The sequence below is a fragment of the Ascaphus truei genome (genome assembly GCF_040206685.1).
Source record: "Ascaphus truei isolate aAscTru1 chromosome 3 unlocalized genomic scaffold, aAscTru1.hap1 SUPER_3_unloc_1, whole genome shotgun sequence".
Classification (NCBI taxonomy): Eukaryota; Metazoa; Chordata; class Amphibia; order Anura; family Ascaphidae; genus Ascaphus; species Ascaphus truei.
The window spans coordinates 1,178,316-1,198,664 of NW_027453821.1; the positions used below are offsets into that span (position 1 = coordinate 1,178,316).

Sequence of the window (20,349 nt, forward strand, 5' to 3'; positions counted from 1 at the left end):
ATTACCCCATATAACCCCTCCCTATAACTCCTCCTATTACCCCATATAACCGCTCCCTATAACTTCTCCTATTACCCCATATAACCTCTCCATATAACTCCTCCTATTACCCATATAGCCCCTCCCTATAACTCCTCCTATTACCCCATATAGCCCCTCCCTATAACTCCTGCCCTCCTTTCTTCCCCTTGTTACCCTCCCTCTCTGACCTTCGCCCCGGCCTGTCCCTGTAGGTCACATGGACGCTCGCCGTGCCGGGGACCTTTCCACATTATTTGATGTCGGGGGAATATTTGGTGAGTTCTAGACTGTAGGTAAATGTTTTATTTAGGTATGGGGGTCTCTGTAGGTATAAGGGGGTCTCTGTAGGTATAAGGGGGTCTCTGTAGGTATAGAGGGGTCACTGTAGGTATGTAGGGACGGGTCAGATTGGGGAGGGGGACGGGTCAGATTGGGGAGGGAGAAGGTCAGATTGGGGAGGGTGGGATGGGTCAGATTGGGGAGGGTGGGACGGGTCAGATTGGGGAGGGTGGGACGGGTCAAATTGGGGAGGATGGGACGGGTCAGATTGGGGAGGGTGGGACGGGTCAGATTGGGGAGGGTGGGACGGGTCAGATTGGGGAGGGTGGGACGGGTCAGATTTCAGATTGGGGAGGGTGGGACAGTTCAGATTGGGGAGGGTGGGACGGGTCTCAGACTGGGGAGGGTGGGACGGGTCTCAGACTGGGGACGGTGGGACGGGTCTCAGACTGGGGAGGATGGGACGGGTCTCAGACTGGGGAGGGTGGGACGGGTCTCAGACTGGGGAGGTGGGACGGGTCTCAGATTGGGGAGGGTGGGACAGGTCTCAGATTGGGGAGGGTGGGACGGGTCTCAGATTGGGGAGGGTGGGACGGGTCTCAGATTGGGGAGGGTGGGACGGGTCTCAGATTGGGGAGGGTGGGACGGGTCTCAGATTGGGGAGGGTGGGACGGGTCTCAGATTGGGGAGGGTGGGACGGGTCTCAGATTGGGGAGGGTGGGACGGGTCTCAGATTGGGGAGGGTGGGACGGGTCTCAGATTGGGGAGGGTGGGACAGTTCTCAGACTGGGGAGGGTGGGACGGGTCTCAGATTGGGGAGGGTGGGACGGGTCTCAGATTGGGAGGGTGGGATGGGTCAGATGGTGGAGGGTGGGACGGGTCTCAGATTGGGGAGGGTGGGACGGGTCTCAGATTGGGGAGGGTGGGACGGGTCTCAGATTGGGGAGGGTGGGATGGGTCAGATGGTGGAGGGTGGGACGGGTCTCAGATTGGGGAGGGTGGGACGGGTCTCAGATTGGGGAGGGTGGGACGGGTCTCAGATTGGGGAGGGTGGGACGGGTCAGATTGGGGAGGGTGGGACGGGTCAGATTGGGGAGGGTGGGACGGGTCTCAGATTGGGAGGGTGGGATGGGTCAGATTGGGGAGGGTGGGACGGGTCTCAGATTGGGGAGGGTGGGTGGGGTCTCAGATTGGGGAGGGTGGGATGGGTCTCAGATTGGGGAGGGTGGGATGGGTCTCAGATTGGGGAGGGTGGGACGGGTCAGATTGGGGAGGGTGGGACGGGTCTCAGATTGGGGAGGGTGGGACAGGTCTCAGATTGGGGAGGGTGGGACGGGTCTCAGATTGGGGAGGGTGGGACGGGTCTCAGATTGGGGAGGGTGGGACGGGTCAGATTGGGGAGGGTGGGACGGTTCTCGGATTGGGGAGGGTGGGACGGGTCTCAGATTGGGGAGGGTGGGACGGGTCTCAGATTGGGGAGGGTGGGACGGGTCTCAGATTGGGGAGGGTGGGACGGGTCTCAGATTGGGGAGGGTGGGACGGTTCTCAGATTGGGGAGGGTGGGACGGGTCTCAGATTAGGGAGGGTGGGACGGGTCTCAGATTGGGGAGGGTGGGACGGTTCTCGGATTGGGGAGGGTGGGACGAGTCTCAGATAATTAAGGTGGATTTGTCCCTCTCTCTCAGGCGGGATTCTGGCCGGGGTAATATCTGATAAATCTCATAAACGAGCGACAACCTGCGGGATCATGTTACTGTGTGCAGCCCCCACTGTGAGTATGAGTGCTCCCCCACTGTGAGTATGAGTGCTCCCTCGTTGTGAATATGAGTGCTCCCCCATTGTGAGTATGAGTGCTCCCTCGTTGCGAGTATGAGTGCTCCCACATTGCGAGTATGAGTGCTCCCACGTTGCGAGTAGGAGTGCTCCCCCGTTGCGAGTATGATTGCTCCCCCATTGCGAATAAGAGTGCACCCTCTTTGCGAGTATGAGTGCTCCCTTGTTGTTAGTATGAGTGCTCCCTCGCGGTGAGTATGAGTGCTCCCTCGCGGTGAGTATGTGTGCTCCCTCGCTGTGAGTATGAGTGCTCCCTCGCTGTGCGTATGAGTGCTCCCTCGCTGTGAGTGAGTTCTCCCTTGCTGTGATTATGAGTGTTCCCTTGCTGTGAGTATGAGTGCTCCCTCGCTGTGAGTGCACCCTCACTGTGAGTATGAGTGCTCCCTCGCTGTGAGTACGAGTGCTCCATCATTGTGAGTATGAGGGCTCCCTTGCTGTGAGTATGAGTGCTCCCTCGCTGTGAGTGAGTTCTCCCTTGCTGTGAGTATGAGTGTTCCCTTGCTGTGAGTATGAGAGCTCCCTCACTGTGAGTGCTCCCTCACTGTGAGTATGAGTGCTCCCTTGCTGTGAGTATGAGTGCATCTCATTGTATCAGTGTTCCCCCCACTGTAAAATGAGTGCTCCTCCATACACTCACATCTGTAACCTGATCTCTAATCTCATCTATACTGTCTAATATTCTCTTTCACCGTGTCTAACCTTCTCTCACAGCGTCTCTGTCATCGTCTCTAACCATCTCTCTCAGTCTCTCACCTTATCTCTCTCACCGTCTCTAACCTTATCTCTCCCACCGTCTCTAACCTTATCTCTATCACCTTATCTCTCTCACCGTCTCTAACCTTATCTCTCCCACCGTCTCTAACCTTATCTCTCTCACTGTCTCTAACCTTATCTCTCTCACCTTATCTCTAACCTTATCTCTCCCACGTCTCTACCCTTATCTCTCTCACCATCTCTAACCTTATCTCTCCCACCGTCTCTAACCTTATCTCTCTCACCGTCTCTAACCTTATCTCTCTCACCGTCTCTAACCTTATCTCTCCCACCGTCTCTAGCCTTATCTCTCTCACCGTCTCTAACCTTATCTCTATCACCTTATCTCTCTCACCATCACTAACCTTATCTCTCCCACCATCTCTAACCTTATCTCTCTCACCGTCTCTAACCTTATCTCTCTCACGGTCTCTAACCTTATCTCTCTCACGGTCTCTAACCTTATCTCTCTCACCGTCTCTAACCTTCTCTCTCACCGTCTCTAACCTTCTCTCTCACCGTCTCTAACCTTATCTCTTCCACCATCTCTAAACTTATCTCTCCCACCGTCTGTAACCTTATCTCTCCAACCGTCTCTCACCTTATCTCTATTACCTTATCTCTCTCACGTCACTAACCTTATCTCTCCCACCGTCTCTAACCTTATCTCTCCAACCGTCTCTCACCTTATCACTCCCACCGTCTCTCACCTTATCACTCCCACCGTCTCTAACCTTATCTCTCTCACCGTCACTAACCTTATCTCTTTCACTGTCTCTAACCTTATCTCTCTCACGTCTAACCTTATCTCTCTCACCGTCTCTAACCTTATCTCTCCCACCGTCTCTAGCCTTATCTCTCTCACCGTCTCTAACCTTATCTCTATCATCTTATCTCTCTCACCGTCACTAACCTTATCTCTCCCACCGTCTCTAACCTTATCTCTCTCACCGTCTCTAACCTTATCTCTCTCACCGTCTCTAACCTTATCTCTATCACCGTCTCAAAACTTATCTGTCTCACCGTCACTAACCTTATCTCTCCCACCATCTTTAACCTTATCTCTCTCACCATCTCTAACCTTATCTCTCTCACCGTCACTAACCTTATCTCTCCCACCGTCACTAACCTTATCTGTCTCACCGTCACTAACCTTATCTCTCTCACCGTCTCTAACCTTATCTCTCCCACCGTCTCTAACCTTATCTCTCTCACCGTCTCTTACCTTATCTCTCTCACGTCTCTTACCTTATCTCTCCCACCGTCTCTAACCTTATCTCTCCCACCGTCTCTAACCTTATCTCTCCCACCGTCTCTAACCTTATCTCTCCCACCATCTCTAACCTTATCTCTCCCACCGTCTCTAACCTTATCTCTCTCACCGTCTCTAACCTTATCTCTCTCACCATCTCTAACCTTATCTCTCTCACCGTCTCTAACCTTCTCTCTCACCGTCTCTAGCCTTATCTCTCTCACCGTCTCTAACCTTATCTGTCTCACCGTCACTAACCTTATCTCTCCCACCATCTCTAACCTTATCTCTCTCACCGTCTCTTCTTTGCAGCTCTATATCTTCTCGGCGGTCAGTAAGACGGGGCCCGTGGTGACTGTGTGTGAGTTTCACAGGAGGGACGCTCCCTACTGCTGTGTGGACAAACCCAACACTCCCTCTGTATTTCTCTTTACTGCTGTCTCTCTCTTTCATAGAACTCTCTGTGTTCGTTTCTTTTCTCTCTTTGTCTCTCTCTCTCTTTTTTTTATTTCTCATTCATGAGTGGGTTGCATCTGGCAGTCTCTTTCTTTGTCTCTGTCTCCCTCTGATTAGCTCAGCTGTTTTAATGACCTCTCTCACTCTTTCCCTTGCCCCGCCCCCCCCCCCCATCCCATGCTCTCTCTTCTGCTCTCAATCCCCCTCCTCATATTTCTCTCCCCTTCTCTATTCCCCTGCTCTCTCTCCACCTCTTCCCTGATGTCCCACCTCTCCCATTCTGCTCTCTCTCTCCCCTGCCCCCTCTCTCCTTATTTCTCTCCCCTCTTGTACTCTCTCTCCCCTTCTCCCCTGTTCTATCCCCCTGCTCTCTCTCCACCTCTCCTCCCCCTCTGTTCTCTCACCCTCTCACCCATTCTTCCCTCTACTCTCTCTCTCCTTTCTCCCCCATGCTCTCTCACACCTTCTTCTCTAATACCTCCTCCTGCTCTCTTTCCCACCCTGCTTTCTTCCCTCCTATGTCCCCCCTTTTCCCTTCTCTCTCACTCCCCTACTCTATCTCCCCACACTCTATCCCTTTCCCCTGATTTCTCTCCTTCTCCCATGCTCTCTCTACCCCTTCTTTTACTCACCCCCCTCTCTCCCTCACCCCAATCTCTCCCTCCTCCCATCTCTCCCTCACCCCCCTTTATCTCTCACCCCCCTTCTTTCATTCATCCCCCCCTCTCTCTCCCCCTCAATGCTCTCTCTACCCCTTCTTTCTCCCTCTCCCCCTCACTCTCCCACAGTGATGTTGCTGATTTGTGGCGCTCTAGTAAACGGTCCGTACTCTCTTATCACAACAGCTGTCTCTGCTGACCTGGTGAGTTAATGAGAAACTCCTCACTGGGGTCTCTGGAAGGGGGCGTCTCTCTAACGGCATGTTCCTACCGTACGCTATGAAATGTGTGTGTCACGTATGGTACACCTGTGAGCACGTGACCTGCATACAGGGCAATGGTTAATATGCAGCTCGCAAACTGTCCAATTTTTCACCTTCTCAAAGGCCCCTCAAATGAACAATAGTTCCCCTAAATCCGTCCCCATATACCACCTGTCACGAACAGCACACAAGTGGGCACGTGACTTAGATATGCAATTAGGGTTAATACACATGGCTACTCTGGCCAACCCACCTTTAATCTGCGCAAGGTACCTCCGATGAGTAAATATTAACCCCTTATGCAATTGCAATCATATCTATATGTACCACCACCCGAGAAATGCAAATAAGAGATGTCAAATTAATATATCTGCCAGGGTCTCAGGTCCCTGTTTATTATAGAAAAAACTATGCACTTTAACACACACAAATCCGTTGTAGCAAAATGTGTCTCAAAATGTAAATACTCTCTCCAGAACGTGCAACAGTTCATTCAGAGCCAAAAGCATCACTTATTAAATGTTTTAATATTTATATAAAAAAACAGTGCTTAGATTACAGAAAAGGGATTACAAGAACATACAGGTACAATTGATACAGAACAATTTCTCAAAATGAAAGGATAAAACAGAAACAGAACACCCATTACCAATACAATACTTTACATTACCCCGATGCCATAGGTTTTCTCTCAGAGTGGTCACTGGCTCAGAAGTGAGACTCATTTGTTTGGTCCAAACACACCTCTGTTGAAACCTGATTTTCATAATCTTTGCTAAGACTTAAATACATTATTTTCCCCCATGGAAACAACACAAGCCGAACCCCGTTGTAAATCAGCGGCAAGACTGACAGTTTTATGATAGAGTAAACAAACGCTACCATACTTACGTTCACATCCTGCTTCAATATCTAGACCAGTGTTTCCCAGCCGGGGTTCCGTGGAACCCTGGGGTTCCGTGAGAGGATCAAAAGGGCTGAGAGGGGTGTGTGTGTGTGTTTTCTGTTACTGTCCTGTTGTGTGTGTTTGCTGTCTGTTACTCCCCTGCCCCCTCCGGCTCCCCTGCCCCCTCCGGCTCCCCTGTGCCCTCCGGCTCCCCTGTGCCCTCTGGCTCACATGCCCCTCCGGCTCCCATGCCCTCTCCAGCCCTCCGAGTCCCCTGCACCCTCTGACCGTCTGTCTGTTTTTGTCTCCTGTGACTCTCTTTCTCTCTGTTCTGTATTTCTTGTGACCCGGTTCTGTTGTAGGGGTGGATCAGCAAATGAGCACAATGTTTAGGGGTGCCCCGAGAGAAAAAAGGTTGAAAACCACTAGTCTAGACGTATCGAAAACTTCCCTTCTGTAATACGAAGACACATTTGAGTTACATTAACAGATTTGGGTGCTCATCACGGTAACAATGAGACTAATCACAAACGTCTTAATACTCAATTTGAGTGATAAACGAATATCTGTCCCTTAGTACCTCTCAACCTTGCAGAGTGTGATGTCAGAACATGCCTGTGACATGATTACAGATTTGTAACTATTATTATGCAGTGTGTGATGTCAGCACATGCAGTGTGAGATGCCAGAACATGCCCCTCGGTGACACGATTACAGATATGTAACTCTTATTATGCAGAGGAGATGATATCACATGATATTCTGATTTTTATTTTTTTATTTTTCAACTTTGTTTTTATTAGTTTTTTGTGCATACACATCATAGAGTACAGAATATTGTCAAGTGTTTCAGGTATACACCAAACTTACAGGAACAATTTACGAAGAACGGACGGACATTGGGGGGACCACAGGACAGGACAAAGACAGACTGACAACATCTAGGGACAGGGCAAAAGGGGGAGGATGGCGGGGAGGGGGGGGGGTTGGGATGGGGAAGCAGCCTTTTGAGAATCGCTGTTCCCTCGTTTCTCAGGAGTCCTGCACCACCACTGCCGTTGCTCTGCTCCAGTCCACCTCTCAGAGGAGCCGAAACCCGGTTCACATCAGTTTTTCGTTGATCATTGAATCGGTCCACCGCTATACCTCGGGAGGGGCCCTACTGTCAGATCGTCCCGTCCAGCTCCCAGCCCAACATCCAAGGAGAACTCACCTAAATCTATCAAAGCCATATTGTGGCCTCATTCATCCCCTGGATATCAGTCTGGGCAAGCCATAATGACCATACTTTTTCAAATTTGTCGGCTGAGTCGTTAACTAAACTCGTTAACTTCTCCATTCTGCAAATGAACCAAATTCTGTTTCTGATTTTATCAATAGAAGGAATCGCATTCTGATTCCACAGTGCTGCGGTCTCGCACCTCATAGCGGTAGCAAAATGTGCTATCAGCTTGTTACCCGATCTAGATACCTCGTTTGTAGGTTTACCTAATAAAAATAGCCACGGGTCCAGCTGAATTTTGAGCCCTAAAAATATCCTCTGCAGCCAATCTCGGATCTGGGTCCAGACCGGCACTAATCTCGGGCAAGACCACAGCATGTGCACCAGATCCCCCTGTTCCCCGCACTGCCTGGGGCAGAGCGGGGAAGTGCCCCGGACGAATTTAGCTAATCTGATTGGGGTGAGATACCACCTTAATAATACCTTATATGAGTTCTCCTTCAATGTCGTGCATATGGAGCTCGAGGCCGCAGCTTTGAACACCGCGGCCCAGTCCTCGTCCTCTAGTTGAGCCTGGAGATCCTCTTCCCATTGTGCCATGAAACGGGGTTTGACTGTCCTGTCTGAGTCAGTATTCACCACCTCTCTGTACAAGGCAGAGATCAGTCCCCGAGTGTCTGCTCCGCGCACGCAGAGCTGTTCGAATTTAGTCAACGGTGGTCTCACCGGATGTGCGTTATAGAATGCCCGGACCTGGAGGTACCTCATAAAATCAGTGTTAGGTAAGTCCGTTTCTGACTGTAATAGTTCAAAGGATTTGATCTTGCCTTTAACCTCCAGGTCCTTCAATTGACTAATCCCTAATTGCCGCCAGCGCGGGAAGCATTTTTCCGCCAGCCCAGGAGCAAAGTCCGGGTTGCCATATAAAGGAGCCATCAGTGTGTGTTTGGAGGTCAGAGAGCAGCTACTTTTAGAAGCCTCCCAGACCGAGAGTGAGTTGAGCACAGAGGACAGAGGAATGAGTACATCCTTCACCCGTGTCCTCGGGTACCAGATCAGGTCCCTGAGCTCAAGCGGGGCGCACACCTCCTTCTCCAGTGCCACCCACCTCCTGAGCCCCGGGTCCCCATGCCACTGCGTGATTTGGCACAATTGTGCCGCTTTGTAGTAGGATATGACGCTCGGAACTGCCAGGCCACCAGCTTCCTTAGCTTTCTGCATAATTTTTACTTTAATCCGTGGTTTTTTATCTTTCCAAATAAATTGAGAAATAGCTTTTTGGAGCCCTGCAATGTCTGCTCGTACCACGGCAATCGGGAGAGTTTGGAACAGATATAGAATTCGGGGAAGGATGTTCATCTTGACACTATAGATCCTCCCCAACCAAGAAATACCATATGCCTTCCACTCCTGTAGCTCTTTTTTGAGAGTCCTCAACAGTTTGGGATAGTTTGCCGAATATAAGGAGCTCGTCTTTTTTGTGATCTGCACTCCTAGGTATTTCATGGAGGAGGGGCGCCATCTAAACTCAAAGTTGAGTTCTATCAGCTTCTCCATTTCTCTTGGCATGTATAGGCTTAGGGCCTCTGATTTAGATTGATTTATTTTGAAGCCAGAGATCTGGGCAAAACGCTCTAGAAGCTCGAACAGGTTGGGCAACGAGATGAGCGGTTTGGCAAGGGTTAGAATAATATCATCCACGTACAGAGCCACTTTGTGCTCCTGCGAATGGATCTGTACCCCAGAGATATCAGCGTTACTCCGAATTTGTGCTGCGAGTGGTTCGATGCATAAGGCGAATAGCAGGGGCGAAAGCGGACATCCCTGTCTCGTACCACTTTTAATTGGGAATAGTTCCGAGGGGAATCCCTGGTGAACCACCCTGGCTGATGGTGCCGTGTATAATGCCTTAACAGCCTGTTGGAATATGCCTCCAAACCCAAATGCGCCAAGCGTGGACTCCAAGTATGGCCAATCAATCCTGTCAAAGGCCTTTTCCGCATCTAAGCTTAGAGCTATACCCCGAATCTCGTTGGCTCCCATAAAGTCTATTATATCCACAATTCTCCTAGTGTTGTCGGCCGCTTGTCTACCTCTAATGAAGCCAACTTGATCCGGGTGGATGAGCCCTGGCAGGATGACATTTAATCTATTGGCCAGTAATTTAGAGTAGATTTTGACATCTGTGTTAATTAATGATATTGGCCGGTAACTTTGGCAGCTAGTGGGATCTTTGTCCTCTTTATGGATTACTGAAATCGACGCCTGGAGCATCTGTCCCGGGAAGGGCTCTCCTGCTAATACTCCATTAAACAGCTGGAGCATGTGCGGAGCCAAAACTCCGATAAATTTTTTATAGTACAGGTTGGAGAACCCATCCGGGCCTGGGGCTTTTGATGCTTTTAAGTTTTTTACTACCGCCTCTAATTCTTCCCTTGTGAAGTCTCGTTGAAGAGCCTCTCGCTCCCTTCTGTTCACTTGTGGCAAGGCTGCGTCCGCTAGGAATTTCTGTAGATTACTACTTGTCCTAGCATTGTGGACTACCTTCTCTCCATTATATAGCTGTGCGTAGAATTTCGCGAACTCCCCTACTATGACTTTAGGGTTTGAGGAACTCTGGCCTCCTGCTGTCTTAATAGATTGAATGTTAAAATTTGGTTTCCGATTACGGAGTCTGGTGGCTAGCATAGTGTCCGGTTTATTAGCTTTCTCATAGAACTTCCTCTGCGTCCAACTCATGTCTTTCTCCGCCCGGGAAGTAAGGAGGAGGTTTAGCTGAATTCTAACATCCTTCAACTCCTTCAAAGCGTCATCTCTACCTGTCCGGTTATGTAGAATAGAGAGCTCATGTAACCTGTGATAAAGCTGGGATAATTTGGCTTCCTTTTTCTTTTTCCTATTTGCCGCTATGCCGATTAATACCCCCCTAATCGTGGCTTTATGAGCCTCCCATAACAGTGATTGGGTTTCCACACTGCCACTATTTATCCGGAAGTACTCTGATATTTCAGACTTCACTTTGTTTTGTATATCCGGGATTTTAATTATTGATTCATTTAGCTTCCAGTTTGCTCCTGGGCTGGCACTACCAAATTGATTGCATCTCAGCTCTACTGATTGATGGTCCGACCAAGTAATATCATTTATGCTTGTATCGGAAATTTGTGGGACCATTCTGCCCGATACAAAGAAGTGGTCAATCCTACTGTAGCTGTCATGTGGGTGGGAGTAGAAAGAATAACTGCGGTCCCCCTGGTGCTGCTCTCTCCAGATGTCCACCAGGCTAGTCTGTTTGAGGCCTTTCAGTAGTGGGATATTCCCCTCTCTCTTAGTGGTTTTCTGGGGCGTGGATCTATCTACACTTGCGTTCATGACTGTGTTAAAGTCGCCACCCAGAACTATTTGTCCCTCGGCCCATAACTGAAGCTTCTGAAAAAATGCGTTGTAAAAGTCTGGTTGACCTTCATTTGGCGCATATATACACGCTAAAGTCATTCTGACCTGCCTAAGGAGCCCGATCAGTACTAGGTACCTCCCCTTCGGGTCCCTTTTAACCTTTTCAACCTGGAAGGGGGTGTTATTCTGAAACAGAATAGCTACACCTTTCTTTTTCTCCTCCCCTGATGCTAGGAAAAACTTTCGGAAGTTAGAATCGAGGAATTTCGGGTTATTGCGCGAGCTGAAGTGAGTCTCCTGGAGGAAGACCACATCAGCCCGTCTCCTCTTGAACTCAGTGAAAGCGACTCTTCGCTTGTGTGGACTGTTGAGCCCTTTGGCGTTTTGCGAGATAAAAATTACCTCCATTTTATGCAGCAGTGTCTGTGTGGTGCTAATATGTAAGCCGATCTGATCTTACCCCAGACCCTGGACATGTTCTGTACTTGGAATTCGTAGTGCAGACTCCAGAAGTGCCTATTCAACCAACCGCCGGTTGGGACTGGGGAGGGAAAGGGAGACAACATGAGGGAGGAATACAAACATATAACACATATAAACATCATGAGAACCGTATTGGTCCTGAGAGACCTCGGGTTCAATGCCCGGTGGAGATATTTTCTCCCTGGACCCCCCTCCCCCCTGGTCCATCTCCGTGGCTTCCATAACCCGCCACGGATCTCCGGGTCAATGCCAGGTAGGTGGGACACGACCCCCCTCCTGGCGAAGATGCACATGCCTGCAGGCAGAGTGGTGGTTACACCCCCCCCCCCCCCCGCCGGCAACTATGTGTGTTTCAAAACCTAACAATTAGCTTCACTTCTATTTATTTTTTTAACTCTTATTAACCTATGCTTAACCTTTTAACTACCTTGAACTCTTCTCATGAGCTCTTATTTCTTATCTAAACTAAAACTACAAACCCTACGCTACTCCTGCCCTTACTACCGCTAACTACTTCTTCCCCTCCTTATCTACTCCCCGCTGTTCCCTGGCTCGGGCGACCTCTCCCTTTCCCCCTCCCTCTGGGGTCTATAGGCTAACCACTCGCCGCCGCATACCTGTTATCCCTGTATTGTGCCCCCTGCTTGCAACGCTACTTTAACTCTCCATCCTTTCTCATGTCCCCTTTGCCCTATATACTATATATACTATATACCATACTATACTAATATAATATACTATATACCTACTACTGCTGCGACACACTTTATTCGAGCAAATACCCAGTATGTACCTGGCAGATACCTGGAATGCGCCGCTCCTCACCTCTGACAAGCCCCGTTGCGTTTGCCTTCCCAGCCTGGGTTCATGCCTGGCTGATGGGCGGCTGATCTGTTAAATGATAATGATTAGGATTTAATAGGCTGCAATGCTTCGCGTGTCTACCAGATGGCATAAATTCATGAATTGTAATGCAGTATATATATATATATATACTGTGCAGTATTGCAGCCAGCGGGAATAAAATGCTTCAATCCCTGCTTGGAAAATAACTCAATGCACTCGGGCAGAAAACAGTCACAAACCTCAATACACCCGGGTATACCCGAATTCGTGGGACTAGCCGAGCTTGAATAAAGTGTGTCGCCAGTGTATATATATATATATATATACTATACTATTTTATTTGCCTCACTATACTTGCGGGGCCTTCTCATCCCCCCCCCTGCACCCCCCACTCCGTCCAGAGTTACCCCCCCCCCCCCGAGCGGCCAGGCAGCCTCCTTCTGCACCGCTATCTCGAGTCTTCTCATTTTTAATAGACACTCTTTGGCTTTGATACTTTCTTAGACACGACCCTGAACCTCGCAGAACCCCCAGAGAATGCTTTAAAGGTAGCTCCAAAAGAATCCTGGTTATAAAGTTGTCAGGAGAGCCATATTTTATTCCCATCTCTGTCAAAACAACTGCCCTGAGGGAGGGAGGAGAGGGAGAGGGGGGATATAAATAACATGCAGGGTAGAAGTGCTTCAGACATAAAAGTAACATTAAAGAAGAGGAGTCCCTGCCCCGAGGAGCTTACAGTCTAATTGGTAGGTAGGGAGAATGTACAGAGACAGTAGGAGGGCGTTCTGGTAAGTGCGTCTGCAGGGGGCCAAGCTTTATGTATGAGGTGTTATTTATCAGCCACCTAGCTGCTCATACGCTTCGTTAAGCAGGTGTGGAAGTTTACTGAATGTTCCCCTGTCTCTCTCTCTCTGCAGGGTACACACACATCTCTGAAGGGAAACTCTCACGCTCTGTCCACTGTCACAGCCATTATCGATGGGACTGGTTCTGTTGGTGAGTTACTCCCCCTCCTGCCGATCCACTGCAACCCCTCACTGTTCCCCCCTGTGTCACTACTCTTCCTCTGTTACTGGGTCCCGCCCTGTCACTGCTTCCCCCTCTCACGGTCTCCCCCTCCGTCATGTGTCCCCCTCCCCCTGTCACTGTGTCACCCCCCCTATCACTACGCCCCCCCTGTCACTGCCTCCTTCCCCCTTGTTACTGTTCCCCTCGGTCACTGCCTCCCTCCCTGTCCCCCCCGCCCCCAGGTGCTGCTGTGGGCCCCCTTCTGGCCGGACTCCTGTCCCCGTACGGCTGGCACAATGTGTTCGTCATGCTCATGATAAGTGACGCCTGCGCCCTGCTGGTGAGTACTGATCCTTTTATACTACTCATTATACCTCTGAATATTGACCCTATAATACCTGTGAGCACTAATACATCTGTGTGAGAGTACTGTCCCTCTAATGCTGTTGTAACACCTCTAGCCCCAAATATATTCTCACAATCCAGGGGCAGAGTACATGGAAAGGTGGTAACTAGTGTAACATTATAACACGGTGAGGTGGTAACTAGTGTAACGTTATAACACGGTGAGGTGCTAACTAGTGTAACATTATAACACGGTGAGGTGGTAACTAGTGTAACATTATAACACGGTGAGGTGGTAACTAGTGTAACATTATAACACGGTGAGGTGGTAACTAGTGTAACATTATAACACGGTGAGGTGGTAACTAGTGTAACATTATAACACGGTGAGGTGGTAACTAGTGTAACATTATAACACGGTGAGGTGGTAACTAGTGTAACGTTATAACACGGTGAGGTGCTAACTAGTGTAACATTATAACACGGTGAGGTGGTAACTAGTGTAACATTATAACACGGTGAGGTGGTAACTAGTGTAACATTATAACACGGTGAGGTGGTAACTAGCGTAACATTATAACACGGTGAGGTGGTAACTAGTGTAACATTATAACACGGTGAGGAGGTAACTAGCGTAACATTATAACACGGTGAGGTGGTAACTAGTGTAACATTATAACACGGTGAGGAGGTAACTAGTGTAACATTATAACACGGTGAGGAGGTAACTAGCGTAACATTATAACACGGTGAGGTGGTAACTACCGTAACATTATAACACGGTGAGGTGGTAACTAGTGTAACATTATAACGTGGTGAGGAGGTAACTAGCGTAACATTATAACACGGTGAGGTGGTAACTAGTGTAACATTATAACGCGGTGAGGTGGTAACTAGTGTAACACTATAACACGGTGAGGTGGTACAGATGCAGCGGTCATAATTTTAACAAATCACACGGTGTATACCTCGGAATACCCATGTCATGGCGCGGGATTTCTTCTAGCCGTACCGCGCTAAGACGCGAGTGCAGAAAATGGCATTTTACTGTTCTGCCTTTTAAACACCTGAAAGTGACATAGTCGCACAGCACTGTGCACATTACAATTCATTCATTTCATTGCATTTAATTGCACACAATCCATGAAATTCAAACAAAGAAACCGCGATAAACCCGTGTGCCTGGGGCGATTGGCTGCGTTCATGCCGCGTGGAGCACAGCAGCGCACACGAAAATGGCGCCGTGATTTGTTAAAATAATGGCCGCTGCATCTGTAACTAGCGTAACATTATAACGCGGTGAGGAGGTAACTAGTGTAATATTATAACGCGGTGAGGTGGTAACTAGTGTAATATTATAACGCGGTGAGGTGGTAACTAGTGTAACATTATAACACGGTGAGGTGGTAACTAGTGTAACATTATAACGCGGTGAGGTGGTAACTAGTGTAACGTTATAACACGGTGAGGTGCTAACTAGTGTAACATTATAACACGGTGAGGTGGTAACTAGTGTAACATTATAACACGGTGAGGTGGTAACTAGTGTAACATTATAACATGGTGAGGTGGTAACTAGTGTAACATTATAACACGGTGAGGTGGTAACTAGTGTAACATTATAACGCGGTGAGGAGGTAACTAGTGTAACATTATAAATCAGTGAGGTGGTAACTAGTGTAACATTATAACGCGGTGAGGTGGTAACTAGTGTAACATTATAACGCAGTGAGGAGGTAACTAGTGTAACATTATAAATCAGTGAGGTGGTAACTAGTGTAACATTATAACGCAGTGAGGTGGTAACTAGTGTAACATTATAACGCAGTGAGGAGGTAACTAGTGTAACATTATAACGCAGTGAGGTGGTAACTAGTGTAACATTATAACGCAGTGAGGTGGTAACTAGCGTATAATTATTACATGGCGAGGAGGTAACTAGTGTAACATTATAACGCAGTGAGGTGGTAACTACCGTAACATTATAACACGGTGAGGTGGTAACTAGTGTAACATTATAACGCGGTGAGGTGGTAACTAGTGTAACATTATAACGCGGTGAGGTGGTAACTAGTGTAACATTATAACGCGGTGAGGTGGTAACTAGCGTAACATTATAACGCGGTGAGGAGGTAACTAGTGTAACATTATAACCCAGTGAGGTGGTAACTAGTGTAACATTATTACATGGCGAGGAGGTAACTAGTGTAACATTATAACGCAGTGAGGTGGTAACTAGTGTAACATTATAACGCAGTGAGGTGGTAACTAGCGTATAATTATTACATGGCGAGGAGGTAACTAGTGTAACATTATAACGCAGTGAGGTGGTAACTAGCGTAACATTATTACATGGCGAGGAGGTAACTAGTGTAACATTATAACGCGGTGAGGTGGTAACTAGTGTAACATTATAACGCGGTGAGGTTGCTGTGATGGTCGGTGTAAATGTGACTGCGTTTAATAAAGGTCACGACCTGCATTACCCCTACGTGTCAGTAATACATTTGTATTAGGTTATATATGTCGTAGTTTGGTTCCAGCATCTCAGGGACCAGGGGTTAATTTTGTTTGCAGGAGAAATGTTAGAAAAAGCTGTCTGTGACCTTTCCCTGTAACAGTTATATGTAACTAATGTTATGTTTCATTTCTACCCACTAATCTGGGGCTGGGCATGGAGACAGCCTCTGGCCCTGACTGTTGCAATGTTGTGGGTTTAGTGTGTATAAAAAGGTGAGGAGGGAGACCCCTAGTTAAACTGAAGTGAGCCATAAAAGTTGCAGAAGTTGTTGCAGTGGCTGAGAGAAGCTGCGATGTCCACTCCTGTGCTGGTGTCCAGCCTGGAGTCCTGTTCCAGAGGACATTGCATGGAAGGAGGACAGGGGAAATCTCTGCAAGTAGGTCCCTGCAACTAGGTATACAGGGTATCCCCAGTTTCCCCAGTTGGGTGTATGTTGTCTGTTTATATGTCAGTTGTGGATAACTTTAATAAATTCATGTTATAAACTCTTGTGTTTCTGTCTGGCGATATTGATCCCTGCTATTAGTCATGGTCTCCCGTGACAAGTAATTTTCTGGTGGCAGAGGTGGGATCGCTAGGCTCAGCACTGATATTCTCCAGGGAATATCTGTCCTGAGTGAGGTCTCCATTGTGAAGACCACAGAACTCAGAGTTACAACTGTACAGTAACAGACACACACCCTTACCAGTCCCTGTAGCTTAGTCAATGTACAGATAATACTACAAGGATGTTGGCCAAGTATTGGTACCCATATAAGAGCCAGGCTGACCCAGAATTTCTACTGGCCGGGGGTATCGCAGAAGGCACTGGCGTTCTGCCGCACCTGTGATACCTGCCAGCGAATGGGGAGGCAAGGCGATCGGGCAAAGGCCCCCCCCGAGGCCATTACCAGTGATTGGGGAACCATTCCAGTGGGTGGAGGTAGACATCATAGGGCCCCTGACGATCACCAGTATGTCGGGGAAAATGTATATTTTAACAGTCGCGGACTTTGCGACCCGGTACCTGGAGGCGGTGGCTCTTTCCTCCATTCACACCCGGAAGGTGGCTGAGGCGCTTAAATATTTTTACTAGGGTAGGTTTCCCTGACCAGGGAGCACATTTAATGATTGCGCTGTTCCAAAGTCTCTGGGTTACATGTGGGGTGACCGAGCAGCACACCTGCAGCACCTACTGTTCAAATACAGGGAGGTGCCCCAGGAGTCCACCGGCTTCTCACTCTTCGAGCTTCTATATGGACGCCGGGTCCTTGGACCCCTCGACCTGTTCCCAAGACGGGGAGACCACCACAATGGATGCTCCAGTATGTGGTGGAGCTCAGGGATCGGTTGGCTGCTCTGTTAGGATTAGCGCAGGCTAACCCCAAGGGAGCAGATAGTGAAGAGGAGCACACGGTCCGGTGGGAGCAAGGAAAGGACCCAAGTAGTGAAAAAATGAACATTTTAATTGGTCACGAGACCTTTAAAATCCAACGCGTTTCGAACGCATGCTCGCCCTTTATCAAGGATTGATAAATCTTCACTATCTGCATCCTACTTACCCATTGGAAGCTGCACATCCATTGTATTGTATTTCATGTCTTTATTTATATAGCGCCAAAAGTGTACTCAGCGCTTCACAAAGAATACAGTACAGGGAATTATAATTATACAAAAAGTGCAGCAAAATCAGACAATGGGAAAGGAAATCCCTGCCCCGAAGAGCTTACAATCTAAAAGGTTTAATGGGAATTTACAGAGACAGCAGGTGAGGGAGTAAGTGCTGTAGATGGCAGTGCTTGGCCACAATGGGTGGTAGGAGTGACTGAGTGTGGGACCTTAGCCATGAGGGCAGGCTATTGGGATGCTTGATTTGTGGGGTAAAATTTAAAGAAGGTCAGTGTTAAATGAAAAGGTTAACACCATTTACAGGGGAAGAGATGGCAGGCTGCATGGGTGATATCAGGTGTGTGACTTGGTTCAGGCTTAGGGTAGATCCCCAGCAGCAGGAAGGAGTAGATAAAGGGTGTGAATAGAGGATTTGTGTGTTTGTTTTGTATTGAGGGGTAAAGAAGTTGTTGGGAGAGGGGTGTATAAATAATGGTGCAGTGGGGAGTGGGGATGTTGTAGAGAACACAAATGATCACAAAGGAGTGAGGAAACAGTAAACAGAAAAAGAAATAGGGAGGGCATAGTGAGATGCAGGAGGAGAGACTTCCAAGGTACTGGAGGATAAAAATGAACAAATAATCACAGATATTAAAAGTTAATATCTCACAGTGGCAAAGTTGTAATGCAGAGTCCAGATCTTCCTCCAATCTTCACCTCCAAATTCAACTCCAAAATGAACTCTTGCAGACACTTTTGATGTTACACAGCCTTAGGCCTCGGTCCCGCTGCGCTCGTTGGCGCGGGCGGCCATGTCGCGAGTTCCCCACCAGCAGGGGAATCCTCGCGAGCCGGTCCCGGTCCCCCCTGGCTGCACAGCTGACTACACGCTGTGGCGCGTCAGCCGCTAGGAGACACAAGAGAATGGTGTTTCCTAGCGTTGACGCGTCACGTGGTGTGGCTGTGAGCCAATGGGGAGGGGAGGCTTCGGGAGGAGGAGAGGCTTCGGGGAGCGGGGAGGAGTGTGGAGTGAAAGCAGGTGAGTGCCTGTCTGTGTGTGTGTCTGAGTGCGTGCCTGTCTGTCTGTGTGTGTATGTGTCTGAGTGCGTGAGTGCCTGCCTCTGTCTGTGTGTGTGTGTGTGTATGAGTGCGTGAGTGCCTGCCTGTGTGTGCGCGCGTGTGTGTGTATGAGTGCGTGAGTGCCTGCCTGTGTGTGTGCGCGTGTGTGTGTGTATGAATGAGTGCCTGCGTGTGTGTGTGATTAAACTTACCCTCAACAGCTCCAGCTCCAGCCCAAGTCCGTGGAGGGAGGGGGGGGGAGAGTAGCGGGTCCCTCCGCTCAAGCCACGCCCCCCTCCCTGTCAAGCCTCCCACTCCCGCCCACCTCCCGCTCCGGCTCCAGCTCCCTACAGACCGCATATCGCGGTCTGTGTATCTCAGCGCACCGCCTGTCTGCAGTGCGGGTGCGCTGACTCTGGGAGCGGGGCCTTAGCCTTATGGCTAACAGCCATGCTACAGCGACTTAAGTACCCTATTCACATGCATTTGAGTAACACTTAAGGGAGGGGTTTGTCTAATCAACTCAGATTTACAAAATAGTTATTTGATTATCATTTCTCTCTCAATTTATAGGAATCAGCTCACAAACATACCCCAAAAGCCAATTAAATCTTAATTTCTCTGGTTGGGAGAATGCAGCTCAATGACACATACCTGTTTGAAAAGATAAATCAGAATGTTAATCCAGATATTCAGAATGCATCCATGATTAAAGATAGAAAGATAGAAATAAAACATCACTAGTTACCACCTCACCGCGTTATAATGTTACACTAGTTACCACCTCACCGCGTTATAATGTTACACTAGTTACCACCTCACCGCGTTATAATGTTACACTAGTTACCACCTCACCGCGTTATAATGTTACACTAGTTACCACCTCACCGCGTTATAATGTTACACTAGTTACCACCTAACCGCGTTATAATGTTACACTAGTTACCACCTCACCGCGTTATAATGTTACACTAGTTACCACCTCACCGCGTTATAATGTTACACTAGTTACCACCTCACCGTGTTATAATGTTACACTAGTTACCACCTCACCGTGTTATAATGTTACACTAGTAAACACCTCACCGTGTTATAATGTTACGGTAGTTACCGCATCACCGCGTTATAATGTTACACTAGTTACCACCTCACCGCGTTATAATGTTACACTAGTTAACACCTCACCGTGTTATAATGTTACACTAGTAAACACCTCACCGTGTTATAATGTTACGGTAGTTACCGCATCACCGCGTTATAATGTTACACTAGTTACCACCTCACCGTGTTATAATGTTACGGTAGTTAGCACCTCACCGTGTTATAATGTTACGGTAGTTACCACCTCACCGTGTTATAATGTTACGGTAGTTACCACCTCACCATGTTATAATGTTACACTGGTTACCACCTCACCGTGTTATAATAGTTACCACCTCACCACATTATAATATTACACTAGTTACCACCTCACCGTGTT

General features: G+C 48.5%; 1 protein-coding gene across 4 annotated transcripts in view; it reads left to right on the forward strand.

Annotated features, from left to right (window-relative positions):
• The window catches only part of LOC142473313 (glucose-6-phosphate exchanger SLC37A1-like), a 181,407-nt gene that overhangs the window by 150,424 nt on the left and 10,634 nt on the right, over positions 1–20,349 (forward strand). For all 4 annotated transcript variants that reach the window (XM_075580513.1, XM_075580511.1, XM_075580510.1 and 1 more), the window contains 6 exons: positions 234–296; positions 1,986–2,071; positions 4,451–4,499; positions 5,383–5,456; positions 13,267–13,345; positions 13,600–13,697. In XM_075580513.1, coding sequence (XP_075436628.1) covers positions 234–296; positions 1,986–2,071; positions 4,451–4,499; positions 5,383–5,456; positions 13,267–13,345; positions 13,600–13,697 — 449 coding nt within the window. The remainder of the gene's footprint in view (positions 1–233; positions 297–1,985; positions 2,072–4,450; positions 4,500–5,382; positions 5,457–13,266; positions 13,346–13,599; positions 13,698–20,349) is intronic.